Source organism: Chlamydotis macqueenii, chromosome 3 (assembly GCF_036417535.1).
Source record: "Chlamydotis macqueenii isolate bChlMac1 chromosome 3, bChlMac1.mat, whole genome shotgun sequence".
Taxonomy (NCBI): Eukaryota; Metazoa; Chordata; class Aves; order Otidiformes; family Otididae; genus Chlamydotis; species Chlamydotis macqueenii.
The window spans coordinates 62,592,967-62,618,280 of record NC_141558.1 but is presented as its reverse complement, the minus strand read 5'-3'; the positions used below and the strand labels follow the sequence as shown (position 1 = coordinate 62,618,280).

At 39.5% G+C, this 25,314-nt stretch overlaps 1 protein-coding gene across 1 annotated transcript; it reads left to right on the top strand.

Moving 5' to 3' along the window:
- Positions 1-3,701: 3,701 nt before the first annotated feature.
- Positions 3,702-13,220, top strand: MTFR2 (mitochondrial fission regulator 2). Its single transcript, XM_086744454.1, has 8 exons — positions 3,702-3,907; positions 4,483-4,614; positions 5,002-5,106; positions 5,358-5,482; positions 7,511-7,728; positions 8,862-9,162; positions 10,866-11,052; positions 12,432-13,220. The coding sequence occupies exons 1-8, from the start codon at positions 3,845-3,847 to the stop codon at positions 12,528-12,530; spliced, it is 1,230 nt and encodes a 409-aa protein (XP_086600580.1). The 5' UTR covers positions 3,702-3,844; the 3' UTR covers positions 12,531-13,220.
- Positions 13,221-25,314: the final 12,094 nt, after the last annotated feature.

Below are 25,314 nucleotides of genomic sequence, written 5' to 3'. Positions count from 1 at the left end.
AATCGTATAATAGTCTTCGACCAGATTCCCTGCTGTTTTGAAAATTAGCTGTTTCTCTGTCTCAGTCAGATATTCCAATAATAGCTGTATATCCTTCCAATCAGGATTATGTTGTTTTACAATAAATTGGAAATGCTTAGTTACACTTACTGGGTTACTCCTATAATTTTTTGCAACCTTTTTCCATTCCCCTAGGTCAGCATTAGAAAAGGGTACTTTGATTAACATCTTCCCACCATCCGGCCCCGCTGCCTCCCGGAGAGGTGCTTGCAAAACTGTTGGAGCAGATTTCTTCCTAGTACGGGAAGATACGGGGCTGTCTGGGGGGGGGGTCGAAGCTCTGTCCAAGTCTGCATCCTGTTCCTGTGGTCGAGGGGGAGGCTTAAACAAATCAGTTAAATCTTGCTCTGGTACCTGGTGAATTTTATTTGCCTTAGTACATCTTTGTCCGATACTACATGCCGAACAACACCGCCTCCGTTTACCTCTGAGCTCCTTGTTGTTTTCTCGCTCAAGTGCGAGTACCATAGGGTCCTGTGGGGGTACCATTCCACAGTCCCTTTGCCACTCTGGATGGTTTTGGAGGATGAAAAACATACGAAACCTCATCCCATTTTCCTTCTCTCCTTAAAAAACAGCATTAGTTGTAACAGAGTATTATAATCTATTGACCCATTGAGTGGCCACTTAGCCTTGCCTTCTAACTTATACAATGGCCACCACTGATTGCGATATTTGGTAAGGGTCTTTTTACTTTCTGTACCTCCAGTCCCAACAATATCTTTCCAGCGGGCAAGTACACACCCCAGAGGACTCTTCTTCAATATTCCTCCTTGATTGTTTCCCATTTTATAAGCTCTCCTACTGATTCTTAATTTTTATTTGGCCGTTTCTCTTAAGAGCTTCCACGCAAATAGTTTTTTACACTTCCGTATAGTCTTCTCCCAGTTTTCCTCCCACACGTCCCAAATTTCCAGGATTAAATTTTTCTTTCCACACACCAATTTTACTATTTCAGATTCTTGGTGGGATCTTTCCCAATCATAAAAGTGTGGAATTTGGGAAACGCACTTAGGGCACTCTGGCTTCCGTCTGCTAGATGTACAATACCACCTTTTTCCACAGGATTTACACTTCAACAAAACCCAAGCTGGGTGTCAATCATTATATAGTCTAGTAACAAGTCCACACACAAAGCAGGGAATTACCCTTATTTGTCCACTGACCCTGGGATTTTGGGAGATGTTTAGAGCAGGTTGTTCCCAGTCTAAAGTTACTTGTCAACCTGCAGGAGTTATATATGCTCCTTATAAATAAAACTGTTCATTTTCCCTTCATATCCAATGCCCTCCATCGTTTAAATATTCCCAGGGTTCAAGTCCAAACCACCGAAGGAATGATTCTCTTTGTGCCGACATACAAAGGTGCTCGCTGTTTTCACACTCTTGTGGACATCCACACACTCATAGCGGTCACACAATCATACAAGAAACTTCGGAAAGAGGGAAGTCCCCTTGCTTTCTAGCCCACCTCAGAAGAATCTGGGCGGCTAGGGGCAGCTGGACCGACCTCACGCCACACACACACAGTCACAGCTTTGCTCAGGATTCTCGGGACTCACTCACGCTTTCACAACACAGGCATTTACACCATAGAAGATCCCGCACACAACATAGAATTTTTACCACGCAACGTAGAAGATCACACACATACAAATCCTTAACATAAAATTTCCAGACATTCAAGTCATACAACTATCACTCCAGTTGACAACCTTCCAGCAGCTGCAAGTATCTTTCAAAATTACAAGAGGCCCACTTACCCTTCTCCTGCTTCTTATATACCAGTCATCAGCAGGTCTGTCCTGGCTCCCGACACTGGCATGCAGCAGCTACCTCGGACTCACTCGATCTACCCCAAGATCGCTAGCGGCCGCTCTATTGGTCAGCAAGTCCCCTTTGGCGCCCCAAACCTTACCAACCAGGGTTCCCACCCAACGGGAACTATGCTGCACGCCAGACATCTCTGCGCGATTTACCAGCTGTCCTGGCCATGCGTACGACTTAGGCTGGGCAGCACGGGGCTAGTCCCACCAAAACCATGCGCGCCCGATGCAGCAGCTCCCTTTAAAATGGTTAGCAAATCATTAAGCAAGTGGTTATCAAAACATTAAGCATTATTTATCAGCTTGATTCCTTGGTATGCACAGCAATCATTAATCAACGCCATATCTACTTAAATTTCTTTAACTCCTTCTCTCACCAGTGCATGTGCTAGAATTGTGTGCAGCTGTTCGCATGTGATCGTGCTGATGTTTCCCCTCTTAGTAAGAGCGTGTTGGAAGAGTGGGTAAGAAGTACATTTTGTTAAGGCAAGTGCTGTAATACAGTTTATCATTAAAAAGTCCTGCCCTTCCTCTCCTCAAGCTTAAAACCCTCCTAGGCCCCTAAAACAGCTTTGTGCTGTTACTACAGCATGTGTTACCAGTACTATTCCTCCCTTTTGTTTGGTCTTAAAGAATCAATCCACATGACAGGTTATCAATTACAGTAGCTACAAGAAAAGGCAGGAACGGTTGCATTGCAACTAAGTATTGCAGTTACAGGGTTTTGTTTGTTAGGGAGCTGTGGCTGAGCCACAACTGTGCATATGAATAAAAGTGTCTAATAATCCAATTTATCTTAATGTCTTGAAAGCTTTAGTTGTACTGTTCCCAGTAACATTAATTTCACTAGGTCTTTGAAAGAATTTCTAGTTAGGAGCATGCATAGCTCGAGGAAAAAGTTCTCCACATTTCTTCTCCTCTGAGTAGAAGCACAGCCTTATTTTGCCCCACTACTGGCTTTCTTGAGGTTTTCAAAGTTTCTTAATCAAAACGGCAGAAGTCTTCACAAGCAAGATAAAAATCAAATAGCCTCTGTTAAGAGCAAGTACAGTATCCAAAACTGAATTTCTTATTTTGAAGTGAGCTTAGTTTAGTTAGACGCTCTCGCGTATCCTCAACACACAGATGCTACTTCTGCGTATTGAAACTCCACTGCTGTCTTGTTTTCCAGTTCTCCGAACGAACTAGTTGGAAGTTTACTATGTAGAGCACCTAAACCATCTCGTTTCAGTTCAGCGCCTTAACACGTGCCCCTCATAAATTCTGTTGCGTCCTCTCACCCTACCACAGGTTTGTTCAGCTGGCGGGTGCCGAGTTGTGCTGTTGCACCCACTGAAGTTTCACTTTCTCCCGAGTAGAACGGCTTGCACCGCTCCGGCCTGTGAAATGCCTCAGTGCTACGCCCGCCCCCTCCCCACGCTGTACACCCCGGCCGTGCTCACCGGACACCGCTACACAGGCGGCCTTCGCCGCGGAAGAGGCGCTGGCTCTCACCTGGGGCGGGCAGCGGCCGCGGTCCCTCAGCCGGGGGGGGGCGGGGGGGCGGTGGCCGCCGAGCACAGCCCTGCACCCAGCCGGTGTAACGGCAGCATTCAAAAGTACCCCTTCCCGACACCCCCCGCGAAGGCGTCCCGCCCTCGCTCTCTTATTGGCTCTGCTCTGAGCAGCCGCTGCTTCCTATTGGCGTGATTTCCTTTCTGCCTTGTCCCTGCTGCTGATTGGCGCTGCCAGCCCGGGCGGCCTAGCGGGGCAGTTCGTGGGGCAGGTAGCGAGTGAGAGGCAGTCGGCGGGCTCTCGGTCCGCGGCGGCTCCCGCGGCGGTTCCCGCGGCAGAGCAGGGGCCCCGGCTCCTTCTGCAGAGGCGGGAGTGCCGCGGCGGCCGGGCGCTGCTCGGCGCAGTGTCCTTACCTGCGGGCAGGCGGCGATCTGTCCGTTCCGCCTTGCGGCGGGCGCAGCGGCCATGGCGCTGGTGGCGGCGGTCCTCAGGCGGCTGCTGGAGTATTTCGGCTGGCCTCCCGACCAGGTGAGACCCGGCGGCGGGGGGGCTGGTAGGGACCCGGCCTGTGCGGGGCGCCGTGTCCGCAGCCGTTGCGGTTCAGGGGAGGAAGGGCCGGCACTTGGGAGCCGCCGCACGCTGGCGGTAGGGACGGGCTTTGCCGGTATGGGACGGCTCGGTTGGTAAGGCGGGGCACGGTGGCCCCGTGTGGGATTTCCTGCGGCCGCTGTTCTGATAGAGCAGCTCCGGTGGTTCTTCTGGCTCTGAACGGAGCGAAAAAAAAGCCAGTAACTTTCGCTATTAACATTTTGCTATTTTAAATGAAAGGCTACATCACGATTCCCAGAGATTCCAGAGACCTGGGGAAGGTTTCGTATGGAAAACTGTAGAGTAACAGTCCGGGGCTGGTGCTGGAGCCTGAGTTTGTGGGCAGTGCTTTAGTCATGGGTGTCAGCAGTGAGGCACAGCTACGGCTCGTAGTTCTGAGGAAATTCCTGGTTTATTTATGTGAAACTACTACAGTATTTCTAGGAGTACTAGTTTGAGCTATCCTGGTTATTTTTCCAGTTTCATTGGTGGGAGTTGTTTTTTTTTTTGGACAGGACATATTTTTGGAAACTCGCATATTCGGCAGCAGTATCAGTCGTACAATCTGGACATGCCTGCCTTCAGCAATCTGGTCAAGAAGGCACTTCCAGCAGTTATATGCCATCATAAGGAAGTATCAAGTTAAGGTACGTTAAACTTATTTCTCTTCTTTACTATTTTTTTCCCCCAAGACTTCTATAGATGCATATGGTTGCTCAGATGTGCACTTTTATCAGTAGCTCAGAACATTACTAGCTACATGATGTAGCTGCTACATTCTTTGTTGGCCTTTGTGCCACTCTAAAATACGCTGGGTACAGGCTGTATCTATCTTGTCAGTGTTTTGGAAGCAGACTGTTAAAACTAGTGTAGGCCTCTTTGGACTTTCAGCTTGAGAACAGCATTGAAAACTTAGGTTAACCTAACTGCATTATATTAAATTACATATAACATTAAATTATGTAATAACTTTGATTGTAAGAACTGAGGGGTTTGATTTTGCTTCTCAGATTAAAAGGTATTCTGATTTTTAGGTCATATCTGTTTGCGAAAAAAAGGAATATGGACCTACTCGAAGTGTTGTCCGTAGACTTGCGACAATTCTTTCCTTGGAGCCCTACCCAAGACCTTATTTTCAAGTAAGCCATTTGTTGTTCTATATACATATATATATATGTTTCAGCTATTTAAGTTTTCTAGTTTCTTAATTTAGTGATAGCTTTCCTGTTCTCTTTGGCTTGTGTAACTCTTGTGTCGCGTCCCTTATGCTCACTGTTTTTAGTTTGCTTACAGCACTGTTTAAAAATTCCTGTTGCTGAGTCAGAACTTTTAGTACATGCTGAATCTGTTTTCTCTTCATACATTTTTTTTTTTTCTTGTTTGCTTTTAGCTTGTTCAAGACCCAAGTCCGTTGGGTTATGATGAACAAAGCACAGCTCCAGTTCCTGTAGCTCCATCCCTTGCTGATGTCCTGTGGGTGGCAAATGATGAGGGACGAGCATTTATTAAACTTAGGTACGTAAAAGCAGATGCATAAAAAGGAGTCATATAAGTAGCTTGTATCTACTTTTCTTTGTGGTGTGTGGTTTTCTGTGTGCGTTTTTTGTTTGGGTTTTTTTTTGTTTGTTTTTTTTTTGTTTGTTTGTTTTTAATTTTTTTTTTTCCCCTACTCCTTTCAGAGTTCCAGCTAAACCGACCCTGGCAACTTTTTTGAGGGGGCAGTTCCTGCTTACCTGAAAACTTTTACTATGTAGAATATTTTTACCTGAAAGATTTCTGAAATTGGGTCCCCTCTTTTTCTCTTGCTAATAACATATCAGAGGCATTACTAGTATTTTGATTTGTTTTCACTCACAAAGTAATTTGTGAGAGATTGAGTTTAATGGAAACTTGCATATTGTAACGTACAATAAAATTATTCTTATATTTATCATTTTAGTTTACAAGTGTTTTGATAAGCATTATAAAGGGGAAAACAAGAAAAATATTTAATTGTCTCCTTTTGACTTTGATTACTACAGTGCTGTGTGTGTAAATGTTGATAGTTGTTTGGATGGAAAGGAAAACATAATTTCTTTATTTGAAAAAAAGTGCCTTGAATATAGTTAATATAATTCTTTCTAGGTTTTACAGAGTGCTAAAGAAAAATATTTTGGCAATTATAAAATATTACAGTTACTGTGAAATGAAAAATTATCTAGGAATATGCAGACACAAATAGTATACAAGTCCTGGGTTGTTTTTTTTTCTGCTGCATTATAGAAGAAATAGAAAGTTGTCTCGCTGTTCCTCCAAAGGATCTGCTCAAAAGCAGAGGATGAGTCAGAGCCAGAACCAAGATTAAAATTTGGACACTTGTATTGTCTTTTATCACATCTGTATCAGACAATGTAAATTCTACTTTGTATTGTGTTGGTCTGTGATCTTTCTGCTGCTTGCTGGTTACAAAAGTACAAGAAGCTGTTGAAATGACACACTTTTTATTAGAGAAGTTTGGATAAAGTTGTGTTTGATCTTGCGATTCCTGAGATGTTATTGTTGAATTATGTCAGGGTTTTTTTTCAGCAGCTGAAAAATACTGGAAGAGTAAGAATATTGTTAAAAGTAACTGTGGCCTATTTTGTCTTGTGCTGTTCTTTAGTTGATCTGATTCACGGACCGGTGAAAGTTCATTCTTTTGTTGTTTCCGTTCTTTCTTCCTCCTCCTTCTCTCCTGGCTCTGTGGGATGTTTTTCAAGAACAAGTATTCTAATTGATATCTTTTCCTTCTGAGCCAGTGTGAAGAGCAAGGTTTTTTGGCAAATCAGAAAGCAGTGCTGCAGGTCTGACTTGAAGTAAAAGGATGATTAATACAAGGGAAGAGGTCTAGTTTTATTTCAGTGAAAACTTAGGGCATCTTGGGTAAATAAAGTGAATTTAATTCCTTTCTTTGTTTTATAATGAAATTCTGGTAATTGTGAGTTCACCCTCGTTCTGTATCTTAAGGTTATTTCTGCAGGCACAGACTTGAAACAGTTTTTAAAAATAAAACTTGAGACTTAAAGCAGAATTTTCTAATGAAATCTGTGTTGATGTTTCTTACAGAAGGTGAGGTTCTTATTCTGTAAGCATGTATTAAAATTCATCATTATTCTCCAATATATTTTCTGAAATATTGCAGCTGCTTTGCTGCTTGCAGTGTTCATTTTGCAGAGTTTGGTAAATGACGAAAATGTGTGAAGTCTAATTAAGAGGTCATTATTATTTGACTCTCCCTGCCTTTCATATCTACTGTTTCAGGTAGAGAGGAGGTGTCAGTCTAATAGTAATTGAATAATAACAGCTCAGTCCTACTTTATGACCTTACGATGTATAATCTCTCCCTGAGTAAATTATCTGACTGTTTTTTATGACGACTTTTCAAGGATCTGCATTGTACTTGTGCAAATAGTTTGCAAACTTATATCTTGCTGAATGATGATAACTTGCTTGAACAAGCAGTAAGTTTTGAGATTTCTGTTGCTGGCTAAGTCTTTTGAAACTGTGTCTTTTATTGTTTTCTAGGACTGAATTACAGAGAAAAGAAAAAGGTACAGCTTATTGTGACCTACATCCATCTGTAGATTCAATACAAAGTGTTCTAAAAAACAGTACACAAAAAACCAGTCTTGTTGATCAAGCAGCGCTCCAGAAAATTTCTGCGCTTGAAGATGAGCTAACCTTTCTTCGTGCTCAGATTGCTGCGATTGTTTCAGCACAGACATTGGGAAGCATTCCGCCACGTAAGCCCTCCTGGTTTGAAGCAAACCAGTTTTTCTTTTTTGGTTTTAGAGTTCCTGTTTGCAGCTTGGCACATCTGATACTGGTAGAGAACATCTCTATCATTTCTAACTGAAATTACACCAACAAAATTTATGAAATAAGTATTTTGTTTCTCTTTTCGGTATTTGCTGGTGCCCCTCCCTTTTCAGTTACCTGTTTGCCAATTTTTAATGAAGTTGATCCTAAGTGATCTTTACACTCATTTCCCTGCTTGTGAAGGAGCTTAGTAATAGCAGTATCCGTAGGCTCCCAGTTACCGCTTTAAAAAGTTACAGACTATTAATTATCACTTTTGGGTTTTGTACTGTTTCTGACAAGTTATCAAAATAATGGATTAAGAAAAGTATTATAAGGAAGTCAGAGTCAAGCTTTAACAAAAACAAATTCTGCAGTAGATGTGTCTAACAGCCAGTAGAGTATCAAAAGATTGAAGTTCATATTGGAGACCAGCTATCCTGTGGTATCTTTTTATTCCGCTTGCCCTCCCCAACCCCTGCCGCCAAAAAGCTGTTTTGAGGTCTTGATTATCTCACTTGCACTGTGATTGTTGAAACACCTGAGCTGGTATGAGGGAGTCACATTTGTGTGCATTGTGCCAACTGAACCTAAACAGTAGTCCAGACACCTCTGTGCTTTATTTAAGTCTTCTGTTGGCTCTTCCTTTTCCTCTTCTCCGTTGCACTCAGTATTGTAGCCTGTTTTACATGTTTTGTGGTTATCTTTGCTTTTGCTTCATGTGGGATATTCTAATATTCAGCCCATTGAGAACGAATTGTATGTAGTAGCAGGCTGCTTCGCTTGATTTATCTAGTGCTTAGACTGAAGACACAAATGGAGAAAATTAAGGCAGCACAACAAACCTCAGATCCATTATTTCACGTGTTCTGAATCTGTGACTTTTAAAACAAAAGACATTTTTTATTTTAATATAATTCATTTGCGGTATGTGTGAAGTGTGTAAGAAAGTGCTTTAGGAGGGCTATTTTATCTTGACTTAAAACTAAGTAATCCTAGAAGTTGCTTAGTATTGTTAATTGTGAAGGTATACTGACTAAAAATAAGATCACAATTTTTCTTTCGTAACTGCATACAGAAGCCTTTAAAACATTCAGCACTCCAGATGGATTTTACCCCGTGCCAGCCATGACTTCTACGCCATTGTCCGTCTCTCACAATCACTTTGTAATTCCCTCGCCTCCTCCGCTTCCTTCTGGCGTGCCATCTGGTGTTGATGCTAGTAATTCAGCAGTTGAACTTATAAAACAACGTCGTGCTGCAAGAAACAGTGGTTCAGCTACAACTGATAGTGCTGATCACCAGGGGACAAAGAACATTCCTAGTATGATGGATGTTTTGAAAGACCTGAACAAAGTTCAGCTGCGAGCTATTGAGAGGTAGGTTGAATTGAATGTGTATCCGAGTAATCCCAGACTATGTAAGCGTCGCAGCACTTAAGTGGCACCAGAGAACACTGATATTTTTATGGTAAGGACAATTTATGTGTTACAAAAATACATTACTGAAGACTGCAATAGCTCTTTGGGTCAGTGTTGCTCTGCTATGCTAGATGTAATAGAGGTTGTCAGGTGTCTTTTCTGAACTTCTTGAGTTGAAAAACAGTTGAGTAAGAACAACTGAGTCTGTAATGAATATTTGGAGCTCTTAATGCGGGAAGAATGTCACTTACCAAAACTTACTGCATTCTTATTTTGGCATTTTCTTAACTGTGAACTTTATCCCTGAAAATAACTAACTCAAGTCTTGGGTAAATTATCTATGTGCAAGTCTAAATCATATCTCTACGCTCTTAATGACATTTTCACAGTAAATAAAGCAAATATCAAGTGCACTTAGGTAAACCTGTGTGCTTCCGTATACATGTTTTCTTCCATATAATTCCATGTATGGTGAATACAGAAAGTGAAGTGTTCAGGTTGACAGTCTTAACAACCATCATGTTGAACAGGGGCATCATTAGTAAGAAGCGGCATGTGTGCATCTGAAATGCTTTCTGGATTTAGGCATCTACCTGTATTCTGAAGGTAGAACTTAACTGAATAATTAAATTATATTGTTGGAGTGAGTAATGATGTTCAAAAATGCTGTAATCTCTCAGACAGCAGTCTGACAGTAATTTAATGTGTGCACTGTAAAGGGAAAACCTCTGTTTTCAGAAATTGAGAGACAAAAGATCCCAGTTTCTATGATCTGAGCACCAGTTTACACACTGGGCCAGTGCTCTAACAGCTTGATTTTATAGGAAGGGTGAACTCAGTCCTTTCAGGTTTCATGTTAAATGACATTTACTGTACCTGCCAAACTTTTGAGCTCAGTGCTGTTTTGATCTTAAATCTCTGTGCTATTTTTTATATTGAATTTGATAAGAACAGTTTTTCTAAATTAAATTACAAACTCTAATTTTTGCCTATATAATTTTAATATTTGGTTGCTCAGGTGCTCGCTTGGAGGGAGAAACTGTCTTTTGAAGCCTTTGTGCCAGATCTAATGATAATTTTTTTTTTTTAATAATGAAACTTTAGTTCAGTTGTTGTTTATAAATGGGGTTTATGGTCACCTGGCTGCATACTTGACTGAAACAAAGTGTTTATTTTCTTTAAATATAATTATTTTGAGGAATTTTTAAAGTTTTTTTTTTTCTTTCTTGTGAGGCCACAGAAAGGCATACTCTTCCAAACTTAAAATTAATAAAGTTTAAATCAAATTATGTTCACAATGGTTATGAAGTATGTTAGTGAGAGATTCCCACTCACATGCCTTAATATAACTGATAAATGAGACTTGCTGTGAAAGCTCCACATTTTGTATTTGCAATACTTTACTTCTTTGTGTTGATTTATTGCTAGTTTTCTTTATGGAAGAGCATCAAGTTGTATTTTCAAGCTAAGAATCTGTCTGACAAGTTGTTGGCATGCTTCTATTAGTTCTGATTGGTGAATTGCTATAAAATAACATTAGGAGCATTGTTTGTGTAATCAGGGATTTACACCATAAGGCATGTACAAAAGTTGTATCTCTAGATTTTGGATCACTCAGCACAGGATTAAGGGCAGGAGACAATGATGTTCTTTTTTTGTAGGTCACCTGGAGGCACTCCTCTCTCTAGACCCAAAAAGAGGCAAAGTTCAGATTGGGATCCAGTTGCTCTACTAACTCATGCACTAAAGCAGAAATTTGCACATCAAAATTATGATGATGATTCTTCTATGGACAAAGAAAATCGATCTTTTGATAGCTCCCCATTTTCTAGCCCAGAGATCCCACTGGTATGTTTTTATATAAAAATGTGTTTTTATGTTCTTGAAGGGACTGCTGTTTTCATGGATAATTGCAGGGCTTTTATGAGTCTGCAACTTCTCTACAATGTTCTTAAGCCATCAGCCTAGGTAGTTCCTTTTTTTTCAAGAATAATCAAGGCAGAGAATCTCTAAGATTAATTGTTTTGGGTGGATTTAGACTGGTAAATACACTTCTAGTTGCACCAAGAGGAAAAACTTAGAAGACTGACTTTAAAAATTCAGCTCATAGCTGCTAGAACTATGGACATTTGCTTGACAGTAACTGGCAGGTACCCATGCACAGAAACTATGTGTCTAGCTAGTAATACTAACTACTTATTGACTAACTAATTTTACAAATAAAGATGCTAGGAAGGTACAGAGAGGTCTGACTAACATGGGTTATGTGTTCAGAAATTAAAGCATTTGCTGTAATATTTTTCTTTGAGGTAGCATAATTTCCACACAATTTGCATCTTTATCCAGAACGAGATATGATTCTGAGTGCCATTGCAAAGCCTATGAAAAATATAGTTCTTAGTATGAACAAGAAAAGTGGTAGACAGAGCCATCAGACTAAGGTGATTCTGAGCTCTGGTTTATGTAGAGCAGCCTGTGCAAGCTACAGTCCAGCAGTGCTGTTGGTTATTTGTTAGAGACTTCCACAAACCTCAGAACTGCTTAGATGAGATAGATAGAAATAGGTGGCAATAACTTAAGTCTCTCTGCTTAGCAAGTCTGTCTTTATATCTTAAGAGTGAGATAAAGATTTGGACTGTGGCATTTGTTAGCCTGATGGAGGGAAATAACAATGCAAAACACAGGGAAATCCAGACATTCTTTGAAGGCTGCTGCTTGTATGTGTGGCTAGCTCCTTGACTGAAAACTTAAGGAGAACTAAACTGTGTGTTTCTATTTCCAACTATCATTATTTTTTTTCTTTTTTCATCTGCCACAATGATTTTGCAAATGAAATGCAGTGTGTATTTTACAGATTCTAGATACAAAGATCGAAGTTAGATCCTGGAACAGCCTGTTTATGGATTAGCTTTTGTTACAGGATCTAGTAGCTGAGTTAAAGTCCTGGAAGAGAGACTACTTAAGAGCCAGCGTGTTCAGGAGTAGATACAGAAAGATGAGCTTTTTCTGGCTAAAGCAGAATAATGTCATGAGCTTGTAATCAAGCCTCTAACTCTTTACCCTTTGTGTGTTTTGAAGAATAAATATACTTAAAGCACAGGCTTACTATTTTATTCTTCCAGTGTTAGGAGAAGTGCAACAACTCTTCCGAATTGTCTTTATTGTAAACATCTTGTTACTCAGTTGTCTTTGGTATAATTTTGTTTAATTCCATCCCTGCTCCCCAGGTTGGACGTTGCAGTCTGAAGCCAAATGCAAAATCTAGCCTCATAAGAACTGATGAAGTTAAACAGGTATCAACATGGAAAGCAAGAGCTCATATTTAACTGATGGAGACTTCTGAGGAAACTTCATAGTGTATGTAAGTGGCAGGTCCACTTTAAAACTACTGTAAGGTGCTGTAATGTGTTCTAGAACATGTCTCTCCTATGCTGTTGAAGTCTGGGTTGTAGGGTTTGTAAAATTACCTCGTCCTTCTCCTTAGTTTCCCAGTAGCCAAACTTGTGAATGTGATGCACACAACCAAAAAAAGATGCTTATTGCTGTGGTGCAATGTGTTTGAAACTTGGGAAATGCAGGAAATAATTGTGTGTGAAAGAAAAATAATTAATGGTGTGGCAGCTGAGGTGTGCACTCCAGTTTGCAGTCCGATGTAAATAATGAGGAAGTGTAAACTTTTTGTTGGTGTATATGACATGTAACTGACTGTATATAATTAATGGTAGCTAATACAGTTTCATTAGAATAGTATAGTTGCCTCAGTTTTCTTTGCAGTTTGCTGATGCAACTCCATGTGAAAACAGTATTCTAACTTATTTTGAGTCAGTAGATAAGCTTTCGTTTTTGTGAAAATTTGTTGTGTGTTGTGCTGTAAATAAACTGCAGGGTGTCTGTTAAATGTCTATAATATGAGGGAGTTGTGTTCTGAGATAAAAAAGACCTTGTAGAGAGATCTGCTAGCATATAGTCTTAATTCCATGTATAAATAAACATTAACTCTCTCCTTGGCTCCTCCATATGAAGTCTGTTTTGTTCACAAAAGTTTCTAAAATAAAATTTTCTTTGTATTGTAGATGTATGTGGTAGTGGCATTTTGTGCCACTAACTTCTTTGTATCTTAAGAAGTGACCATATTAGACAACTCAAATTGTATTATCTAAAGTTAATTAAAATAGAGCTGACATTTTCCTGCCAGAGTACTTGATGGAGTCTCTTACTTACAAATGTATTACAATCCACTGCTTACAATAGCTGCCATCACGTAATCTTTGGCCTAATACTCCTGATGTATCAAACCAAAATCCTTATGATTTGACTGTGGACTCTGTCCCTTTTCTATCTTGTGTGTCTTCTGTTTCACTGCTCACTTACACAGGGTAGACTGGCAGCTGGATTCCCTCTTACTGTTGAGTCTTATTTGCACAGTTGTAAGGAATTACTGTGCAAATCCCATACTTCTGTTTTAATTTTAAAAGTTTGACTTTTGAAATTTTGACTAAAACTGGAGCTTAAATGACTTGCTATTTTATGTGTCTAAAATTGTCTTCTAGATGTTGCTTTCTGAATGTAGTAATTACTTAACTTTATCACATTCTTCCATTCCTCTCTCAGTCCCTAACAGTTTGACCTTCCCTTTGCTTCCACTTTCAAAATACACATTTGCTGCATACTCTACCTAATCTTTACAACTGCTATGAAATCCGTACAGAACAGCCAGCTTGGCCCTCTGCTTAGCAGTCTTACCCTCTTCTGTCAAAGCTCCCCATTGTCTTTGGTCTGCTGCTCTGGTCCCTGATAACGCTAGGGCAGCAGGGGAGCACCAGTGAAGGAAGCTGGTACAGCACCTGCAGGAGAGGATATGAAGGCAGGTGAGTCCTAGTGAGCATAAAGCCTGTGAATTGGCTCCCTTGTGCTCAGTGTCTGCAGAGTGGTGCAAGTTATCTCTTGTGCTGTATCGGCATTCGTAGATCCAAGGGATGTCAAGTTTTGTGGCCGTTCTGTTGTGACTGACAAATTTGAAGGTGGAATTCTTGCTGTGAGAGACTAAATTAATCTGCAGCCCTTCTCCCTCTCCTACTTCAGTTGCTTTATTGTGGCCAACTGTTTCTTCTCTTCAGGAAGAAGTATTGTTTTGGACTCCTTTTGTATGTTTTTTCTATTCTCTCCAGAGTTCATCATTTAACTACAAACCTGGCCTACAGGGGCATTTTTACAGTCGGAATTTTGAATTTGAAAGTGGCATCTTTTAATTTTGGAAGAGGACTATCTCTGAAATTTCTTAGTACCTCTTAAACCAAGGATCTAGTGTCAGACTTCAGAAGCATCTGCAAATTTTACTGAGCTGTGTGACCCTTCAGATTGTTGGGTACTCTCTCTGATGTTCATGTCTGTCTGATGTAAGTGTGTGGTAATGTAGTTTGTATAGCTGATCTGCTTCCGTAGGAAAAAGAATAAGTGATGGGCCATGTGATTTTTTTTTTTTTTTCCCCAACTATGTACCATGTACACATGTTATGAGAACAGATTCTTTGTTTTATGTAGTTCCTGATGTAAATTAGGTTAGGCGTTGAGCCCTCGTATACCTTGAGAAGTCTGTGGGTGGTATCTGCTAACATTTGGCAGTTTTCAATATTAAGAAGTTGTACAACTTTGAGATGTTTAGTAATGAAGAGGTTAGCACCCATCGCAGAGATTTCTCTCCTTTTCAAAACTAATGGAAATGTGGCCTTGTCATCTTATTTTCTTTGACTGGAACATCTGTATCAACAGCTTGGAAGTGACTTGATGTTCTCTCAGTTTATCCATGCCACCAAGAATCCATGCCCTGTTTACCTACAAATAACCTGGATTTCAGAAGGTCTCTGAACTGCTTAGTGACAATACAACTACTAGCGCTGCGGTAGAGATTCGGGAACAGGAGCGCTTCAGTGGTCTGCTGGAACAACCTTGTGAAATGTGCTGTCTTATTCTTGTCACTGAAGAAGTCTGGAAAATTTATTCTCCTACCACTCCTCATGCATTTTTGGGCAGGATGTCTTCCTCCAGGAGTTGCTGGGGAGCTCTCTGAAATGAAAGTTGGTTTTGTTCTTCCACTAGGAAGACTAGGAAACATGTATAGTTGTCCTGGTTCTGGCCAGGATAGAGTTAATATTTACCTGAGCTGGGTGGAGAACTGAAGCTGGTAGCCCCTATGGCTGGGATAGTTAACTAATTAGCTAACAGCTGGGGTTAATTTACCCAAATTAGCCAAAGGGCTATTCCATCCCATCTGACATCATGCTCAGTATATAAGTGAGGAGGGTGCTGAAGGGAGGCCCTCCTAGTTGGAAGAGACTGGATGTAGAGATCTGTTGTGAGCTATTATACTGTATTTGTGTTCCATCACTCTATTGTTTTCTTCTGTCATTACTGTTAAATTTACTTTTTGTTCAATCTCAACCCGCGTGTTTGGTTTTTTTTTTTCCTGGTTTTCTTTTGTTTGTCAAATCTCCTCCTATTCTCTCGGAGAGTGGGGGGGGAGTGAGAGAGAGACTGCGTAGTCTGGTCCCCGTTGGGGCTGAGCTACGACAATACTATAGCCAGTTTTTTAACTGATAAAATTGAAATAATGTTTCAAATATTTTGAGTAAATAGTGCTAGAAGGAAAAGTACAATGCAGTTGTTTAAAAGCACTCTTAAGAGTTTTTCCCTAGAAGATCCTAAGAGATCGGAGTTGTCAATCAGTGAGCTTTCGCATTACAAGGAGACTAATAAATACAACTACCTGAACTGTCAGAATATCACTGCTGACAAACTCCTATAATGTACCGGATGTGTCCAGATACTCGCTACTTGTGAGGGACAATTAATATATAATGTCATCTCTGTGTGGGTACAGAGTTTGGGGGAAAAGGCACAGCAGAGAATGTGTAACGGTATTCACTGCCCTGGGTCTGTTCCTCTTTTGAGGAATCAATTACATTGTTCTTTAGTCCTACCTAAATAACAAAATTATATACGGGGCTCTTGCAAAAGCCTAATTGACAAAGGGATCCTGCTAAACAAGTTAGCCTTTGAGTTACTGATCAGAAGTCTTGGGGAAAGAAAGTCTTGCAGGCAAGTGACAGTGACAAAAAACTTGTAACCCCAAGCAGGTTTTTAAATATATGTATTTATTTTATCTTGCTTTATGTTCTTTATTTTTCAGTGCTAGTGCCTGCCATCTTACCAACTTCTGCTCGTGTGTCAGCCCACAGGATATTCTTTTCCCTTTTATCTTGTTTGGGAGAATTATTGCCGGATACAGAAAATGATTCTTGAAACTTCTTTGAAGTGTAAGGCTAGGGATTAATTACCAAATTCTTTCAAAGTACCTGTAAAGTAAACTTTCATAATTGACTTTGTAGAATCTAAATGGTAGTGAAAAGATTTACAAGGCATTTAATAACTCTTGGGGCACTAACTCCAGCTAAAATGCTTGCTTTGTGGTATTGTTTGAAGTTTTAAAATATTGGACTGTCTTCTGTCTCTGGAGGTGTTTTGAAAGGACATCCTATCCTTTCTCAGTTTCATTTTATGGCTTGTACTTTTGTGTCTTTTTCCTCGCAAAACTTTGAAAATCTTTGTGGCTAAAATCCACACAAGGTGGATATGTGTTTTTTATTTGGTTGTATCTCTGCAATACTTGTGTAGTTTAGTATAACTTAATAGTGAAGCTATTGTAGTGTTCCTTCAATAAATGTACTAATTTTTTTTTCCTTTCTTGTCTTACTTCTTGTATGCAGCATCATATATTTTGTGTAATTCATATATATAGCAGTTCTATTCCATTCAGTTATTTTACCAACCTCTCTTGTCTCAATGCTTCTTCCTGTGTTGGCATAGTCAGACTCTCTTGGTCACTATCTCCTTTGAGATTTTCTCTTTTCAAGGTGTGAGCATTATTAAGAGAGAATATTAATCCTCAGGGGATAAAAGGACTAGATTAAAAAGAAGAGAGAAGCTATTACAAGAAAGCACATTTGAACCATCCGGTTCATCAGCAAGTGTGATGGCCTTGATTAACAAATGTAGCTCTCCTTCTGAACAACTGGAAGTAGGTAAATTCCATAGTGGTAGGTATGGGAGCTTCCCTCCGAGAAACTCGATGTTCTTAAATTGTCCAATTTAATTTCAGCCATTTGGATGGGAAGTATGTAGCTTAACTAGAAAGACTAGGATACCTGTTGTAAATTGCCAATGTATAAAGAGGGAAATTTTTCATTATTTTTCATAACACTTTGTTGAAGTATAAAGGTGAACAGTATAGCAAAAAAAAAAAAGGAAAAAAGGATAGGTATTGGACAGTAAGTATAGAAGAGATTTTGTAAGAAAAGGAAGAATCTTATAAAGTAATAAAAAACAATGTATGTGTTGTATGAAAGAATAATGAGTTATGTAAAAAACAAGACATGGATTAATGCCTGCATCTGTTTGTATAAATAATTCTGATTTTGTTTCTTGCAGTTTGAGAAATGGGAAAAGCACAATTTGAAAGGGTCTTTGACGAGCTCTTTCCTCTTTCTGTTTGTAAATGTTTCAGTGGTTTATGACAATGCACATCATGCTCCATAGTTACACCCTGAAGCATTTTGTTTAGGAGCCTAATGTCCAAGTGCTGTGATAGTTTTAACAATACGTAAAATAATGTTGTGGGTGAAGGATAAAGAAAACAGCCATCCTTCAACTTGGGAAATATTTTGTCCATTTCAATATTATTTGCCCAGATTACTTACAAATTTTTGTGCTTCAGAAATACTCTTTCTCTTTTCAATACCAGTCACTGACAGAATTAATTTCTATTTATCGTCAGTTTTCAATGTAGTTTTTGTATCTCTAATTATTTGACAAAGACATGTTTTGCCTGTCCATCTGTGGGCATGTGTTAATAAAACAGCTGTCTTCTATAAGATAACTGATATTAACCCAAATGTCTGTGTTATTTAATTTATATTAGAACATCACAAAATTAAGTTACAAATCATCTTGGCCTGTGTTTAACAGAACTAGAAGGAAATGTCTTCAAAATCACTTAATTGGGAATGTGAATCCTAATTCATTCAGGTGTATATGGAAGCACCTATAATGGGCATTTGAACTTTCCATCCCAGCAAAAAAAAAAAAAAAAAAAAAATTCTAAAACCTGTGTTGCTAAAGGCATCTTTTTATTTAAATTCAAATGTAATGTTTTGTACTAGGAAATTTAAATAATAGTTTCATTTGCAGTATCATAATTTTACATAATTTAGCTGTTTAGCTGAGAGACATTTTTGATTGTGCTAGACATTAGTATTCTTTATTTAGAGAATTACTTCTAATAACTAACTATTATAATCAAAAGAATGGCCCTTCTTTTGATATCCATTATTTTCCCCAATAATCCTGTCAGCAAGGATTATTCTGCAATGGAATACTACTTCTGCTCCTTCTATAATAACTCTAGAATACTAATTCTACTCCTTCTGCAATAGAAATTAGATTTTTTAATTTTTTTTTTTAATTTTTTTTTTCTCATGTTGAAAGAAAAACAATGTGATGCTTTTGTTCCAGCTATATTTCTAGTCCTTGTTACATTTTAATTTCTGCTTACATTTTAATTCAGGCTATTTGCCTGGAAGGATGAAGGAGGCTTTAAAAGCAGGTTATTTAAGCATGTGAGCAGGAGTGTTCAGACTCTCATTTTGATTGTTCTTGGGATGGAAGTATTCATATCTTTTATTTAAGGCTAATGTAGGTATTTCAATGAGTTGGAGAACCAAAAGCAGGAGCCTAAATTCCTTCTTCAGGTAATGGAGAGGTGGCAGCACAGTGTGCAGGGGTGGAGGTGACACTGGGTGCAGTAAACCCCTAATCAGCAAAAAAAGTTTTAGAATAAAATATACTTGAAAATTTTGAAAATTTATGTAAATAGTTGATACATTCTGCAGATGGACTGCGGGTATTTAACCACAAGAGAGCAGTGTTACACCAGATCCGTGGTGCAAGTCTTAAATTTAAAAGTAACTACTTTGTCAGCAATAGGTCTAACAGCAAAATTTTAATCCCTTTTTATTTTTATCTTCTTAGTCGTATTCACTAAATTGTAGAGGTACGTGCTTGTAACTTACTAGTGTTTTGGTGAACTGTATTTGTATCTGGATTAGTAAAAAGTCAACACCAGGCTAGTGCATCCTCTTATTCACAAAATAAATCTGCTACTTCATTTTCTAGGAGAACAGACAGAAGATTTTATGTGGTAAGTTAGAGAAGAGCTTCATCTGGCAGGAGTATTTTCCTGAATGAATATCCTCTCATATCCCATGGAAAATGGCCATTGGAGAAAATTTGTTTCTGGTGCGCACATAATGAGCATTGCCACAGAGTTGCAGGGATTTGTGTAAATAACTTTTAGGTTATACAGGTGAAAATATGCTGCTACTTACTGATTAAAAGTCACAGTGGCCATCTGGCATAAAAATTCACATTTTTCTTTCAGCTGAAAGGTTGTACACTGCTCCTGTAAGCATGCACTCCTTTTGCTCTTCACATGTAAACAATGACTTTAATGAGCTTAGGTGCATTCACAAAGCTTGAGTACGAGTACGTTTGCAGTGTTGGGCAAAGTTCAGCCTTCAGTAATGCTTCTGCATCGCTACTGATTTCATTAGAGGGGCTGGAGTGGAACTTAAGGTAGTATTTTAAATAAGGAATATCTTACCTGTCCTATCACCTTGAACTGTGGAGAACTTCTGTGTTTATTCTTGCCGTCTGTGCTTCCTCTTTAGTACTCTACTTTTTACTTAATGGGGAAAGTTGAACTAGATTGATTGTTCCTGCTTCTCTGTTTTACTTTTTAGTTCTTGTGCTGTAACACAGCAGCTGTATTTGCTGGGTGGCAGTTGCCACTGAACAACAACTGCTGGGATGAAGGAGGAGTAGGAAGAAATTCAAAGTAAGCTTAGTTTTAGTTTCTTCACGTATTATTGTTGTCTTACAGTTGTGTGATGCATGGTCACCTTATATAGGGTATTTGTCTTGGTTTTTTTTGATAGTGAGAGCGTAGGAATCTCTGTTAAAAGTTAAGAAATAGCAGTATGGATGAGTGAGGATGCTTGTGTGTGCTGCCACTGGAGTGAGGGTTTTTTTTGTCTTTGAGAATGATGGTTGTATGTGTATTCTGTTGTGTGTTACTTATTTTGTCTGGCTGGCATTTTAGTCATCTTTTTCCATTATGCTTTTTCTAGTAGGTGTATTACTTGACTTACGTACTGTGTTTGACTGTCATCTACTGAGGCGGGCTTGATAAGCCAGGCTGTTCTTGTTATGCTCTTTCCTTGCTCTTGAGGAAATGTTTCTGAATAGAGGTCAAGCTCAATGTTCTTGTTTTTAATTTTTTTTTTAAATTGGGAGATGTCTTGCCAGCATGTACAGTGGGAAAGTAGTCTGAAAGTCAGTATTTTGCAATAGTAAAAATAGCTAGTTTGAAGTTGTACTTTGCTTTGACTCAGGTGAAATGTGGGCTTTATCAACAAACCCTCTTCTTTATCTGCCTTTTTGACCATTCAAATGGTTTTGAAGTGGCTGAGTTTGCTTCTTAGGTCCGCTGTTTCTCTCATATGCACTGTCTGCATATATATGAATTATATTAAGGTTTTGCTTTTTATGTTTCTTCCATTTTTTTTTTTTCTTTCCAAAACTTCTAGTAAATCTTTACCCACTTTATTATTTCTCAGTAGTGGCATAGCCTTTTTTTTTTTTTTTTTTTTTTTTAAGATTTGAAGAGTATACTTTGTATTTAGTCTGTTAGAACCATGAGGCTGCTAGCGAGGCTGATCTCTACCAAATAATTTGCTCTATAGCCTAGTTCATCAGTGATACCACAATATTTGATGTTGAGTTAGAATTTTGAGGTCACAAATAAAAGAAAGAAATATTAATGGAAGGTAAGCGAAATAAACAGAATCTGGGAGATCCTGCTTCTTGCTTTGTAAGCTCTTGGTGCTGTTGCTAGGAGAAGAGCACTTTAACAGCCCTCTAAGCTAGTAGTTGCCTGGGGAACCCACAGAAACTTGTGCTATTTCTACACATCTGTACAAACTCACAATCTCTTTCTTCCCTGTACTTCCCTTTTCCTCCTCACTAGCGTAATAAAAGCCATGGAGAAAGTTTGTTGCATCTTGATCATAGGCCGGTCCTTCCTCATTCTCCAGCATCCAGGTCTCCCTTAGAGTAACGACCCAGTAGTTTTGACCAAAATGGTCTGTGGCCAGACCTTGACTGAGCACAGCAATCATCTATAATTTACCTGGTATGAGTTGAGGAGCATGAACATCAGAACATCACACCTGCTAATCGCTGCTGGCGCTTTAATTTGGGAGTTTTTGCTGTTCCACGGCTTAAACAAGAAATAAAGTCTCACGAGTTGCATGGATTTTAGGAAAAGTGAGAAGTACTTACTTCAAAAAAAAAAGTGGGAGGACTAATTACTACTAAAGGAGTTCTCTAATGGAGAAATAAGTTAAACTTTACTTGCTAGAAAAAAAAAGCTTTAAACTGTGAATAGTTAAGTAGTTTGAATCTGCAAAATCTAAAGACCATAACTGAGGACATATCTGGTATTTTATGCCCACTTTGAATAAACCTTGGACTAATACAGAAATTTAGAAAATTATTGTGGTATATAAGTTTTCTTTTTAAGAGAAGTGGAGTAAGCCAGGTAACTATAGGTCATTTAGCATCTATCAGTTCTAGGCAAAATGTCTGTATGATGGGATTCTATTGCAGATTTGGAAATACTTAGATAACAGGAATGATCTCATGTGACTTTTTATCGGAAAACAGATCTTTTAAATAATCTTTGACAAAAATAGCTGTGATAGAACAGTGTAAATGAAAATATAGCATTCATATTATCCGCAAAGTATCTGTAGAACTGATTAACTGGCAGATAATAGTAATCACTGAAAGGAAGTATTTCTACTGGGGCTATAGGGAATGGTTCTAGGTTAATGCAGTTTCATATTTTTAGTAATGAAATAAGTGATACAACTTCTGGATAATTAAAAACAGAAATTACATAGTGAGAAATAATGAAGATGGGAATGATGGCACAAAGCCATAATGATAAAGCCATAGCAGGACAGGTCTTCAGAAAAAGTCATTCCTACTACAGTCAGTTGAAAAACTAAAAAGAAGTTTTGTTCAACTTCATAGGTTTTGCTACTGTATTCTTTCAGAAACAGAAAATCTGTTTGCGGTGACCTGATTTGTCTGTGAATGCATGAAGAAAAAAAAAGAAAAAAAAAAACCTAAAAGCCTCTTTCTCTGACAGAAACATAATACTAACCAGTAGTAGGAATGGAAAACTAGAATAATCTAAATGAGAGTACATTTCAATAATAAACATGACATCCACAGCAGGAAGTGGTGACTCTTCTTTATTTCTTCTCTGTAGTAGAACCCAAAGCTAGTTCTATGGTAAACCAACTATGGAGTGAAACAAGTAAAACCAACAAAAAATGCTATGGCTTCTGGTAATTAGGTGATCAAGGCTTATTAGATGTAAAAGCTCAGGTCTTGCATGTATGAATCAGGTGAACTTTCTATGAGATTTTTCTTGGCTGAGTCGCCTTTTGACAACGGTGCCTACCCCTTACGTTATTTTCTGCAGAGAAGTTTTGAAGTATGTTTATTTTCTAATGTATTTATCATAGGCTGTCCTACAAAGAGACCAGCACTTACTAAAAATATAAATATTTTTTACATTTCAAAACTACTTTTAGTTTCACAGCAAGAGGTGCCTGTGCTACTCTTGAAGGTGCAAACTCCTGGCTGACATTCAGGGCTTTACGAAGACTTCATAATATCGTGGATCTCAGAAAAGTTAAGTTTGTAGATGCGCTGTGCCAGCTGAAAAATGACATCTGCATTATTATATAAGATGTCCCTGAAAGCAGTATAACACCCACAGGCAAAACTTGAAGTTGTCAAGTAACTCAAGAGTGATGATGTAAGCTCTTCCTTTAAATTAACAACATTGAAGTATCAGAAAGAAAGAACTGCAGTTGGATTGGTGAAGGAGTAAGCTCTTTCCCCCAAAACCTAGCAAAACATACAGTTTCTTTTAAGGTACTTCTTATAGCTCATCAGTTCACTTTTTCCACAAAACTGTAGAAGTTCAGCTACTTTATCATGAAAGGAAATCCTCTCCTTTCACATCTAGCTCTCTGCAGGATCTGTGGCGGTTTTCTTCTTAAGCTGTGAAGTAACATGAATGTTTTGTTAAACATTTAATTATTTCTATTGTGAAGACTTGTGGTAGGAGCAGTATTGGTGTCTCTCGTGGGGTCCCGATCTATAGCTAGAGTGCTATAAATAAAATAGTGCAAATAAATAAATTCCACCTTTAGCTAGCATTTCACATCAAGGGCAACAAGAAAAGCTTCTATAGGTATGTTGGTGATAAAAGGAAGACCTTTTATGTGGATGTGGATCCTCTCTGGAAGGAAACAGGATATCTGGTTATTCAGGATATGGAGAAGACTGTGGCACTCAGTGGTGTTCCTCAGGGGTTGGTATTGGGCCCAGTTCTGTTTAACATCTTTGTCGGTGATGTGGACAGTGGGATTGAGAGCACCCTCAGCAAGTTTGCTGGTGTCACCAAGCTGTGTGGTGCAGTTGACACACTGGAGGGAAGGGATGCCATCCAGAGGGACCTTGATGGGCTTGAGAGGCCCTCCAATCAAGAACAGATATAGGCTGAGTGGGGAATAGATTGAGAACAGCCCCGAGGAGAAGGACTTGGGTGTGCTGGTTGATGAGAAGCGCAGCATGACGCACTTGCAGCCCAGAAAGCCAACCACATCCTGGATTTCATGAAAAGAAGCATGACCAGCACTTCAAGGGAGGTGATTCTGCCCCTCTACTCTGCTCTGGTTGAGACCCCACCTGGAGTACTGCATACTGGAGTACTCTGGAGCCCCCAGCTTAAGAGGAATGTGGACCTGTTGGAGCGACTCCAGAGGAGAGGGCCATGAAGATAAGAGGGCTGGAGCACCTCTCCTATGAGGACAGGCTGAGAGAGTTGGGGCTGTTCAGCTTGGAGAAGAGGAGGCTCCGAGGAGACCTTACAGTGGTCTTCCAGTACCTAAAGGGAGCCTACAAGAAAACTGGTGAGGGACTTTTGACAAGGGCATGTAGTAATAGGACAAGGGGTAATGGGTTTAAACTAAAAAAAGGGTAGATTTAGATTAGATATAAGGAAGAAATTCCTTACTGTGAGAGTGGTGAGGCACAGGAACAGGTTGCCCAGAGAGGTTGTGGATGCCCCATCCCTGGAAGTGTTCAAGGCCAGGTTGGACAGGGTCTTGAGCAACCTGATCTAGTGGAAGTTGTCCCTGCCCACGGCAAGGAGGGGTTGGAACTTGTGGTTTAGCCTCACTCAGCAGCTAAAATGTAGTTTCTTGCTCACTCCTCCCCCTCACCACCCCTCAGTGGGATGGGAAGGAGAATTGGGAAAGAAAGAAAGGAAAAAAGAAAGGTAAAACTCATGGACTGGGATAAATACAGTTTAACAGAACTGAAGAGGAAACGGGGATGGAAAACAAAAACAACAGAGTATACTCAAGCACATAATTTACAGTACAATAGCTCACAATGGATCCTGATGCCCAGCTCCCTCCTGAGTAGCAAAACTTGCCTTATCACCACTGTCCCCACTTTATATACTGAGCATGGTGTTACATGATATGGAAAAGCCCTTTGGCCAATTTGGGTAACCTATCCCACTTGTGTCGCCCAGCCACAGGTGCCACCGCCCCAGGTCCTCTCCCAGCTCTGGTGAAAATGAACTCTGTCCTACCCAGAACCAGGACAGAACTAGATGATCTTTAAGGTCCCTTCCAACCCAAAGCATTCTATGATTTAATGTACAACATGACTGTTGAGTGGTAACAGTCAAAATACCAGATCATTTTGTTAGTGGTTTGTATTTCAAAGCCTGCAAACACGTAGGCCTAAGTAGTGGGACTGTTTAGAAAGAAAATGAAGGCTGTTGGTAATGCGAGATTATATTGTGATACGTTTAGATCTCAGGCAGATGGAGGATTTGGCAAA

Excerpts from the sequence above, each read along its gene's own strand:
- MTFR2 (XM_086744454.1), top strand. The coding sequence starts at position 3,845 with ATGGCGCTGGTGGCGGCGGTCCTCAGGCGGCTGCTGGAGTATTTCGGC. Across the intron at positions 4,615-5,001 it reads TAAGGAAGTATCAAGTTAAG|GTCATATCTGTTTGCGAAAA; the intron begins GTACGTTAAACT and ends TCTGATTTTTAG. Across the intron at positions 5,107-5,357 it reads ACCCAAGACCTTATTTTCAA|CTTGTTCAAGACCCAAGTCC; the intron begins GTAAGCCATTTG and ends GTTTGCTTTTAG.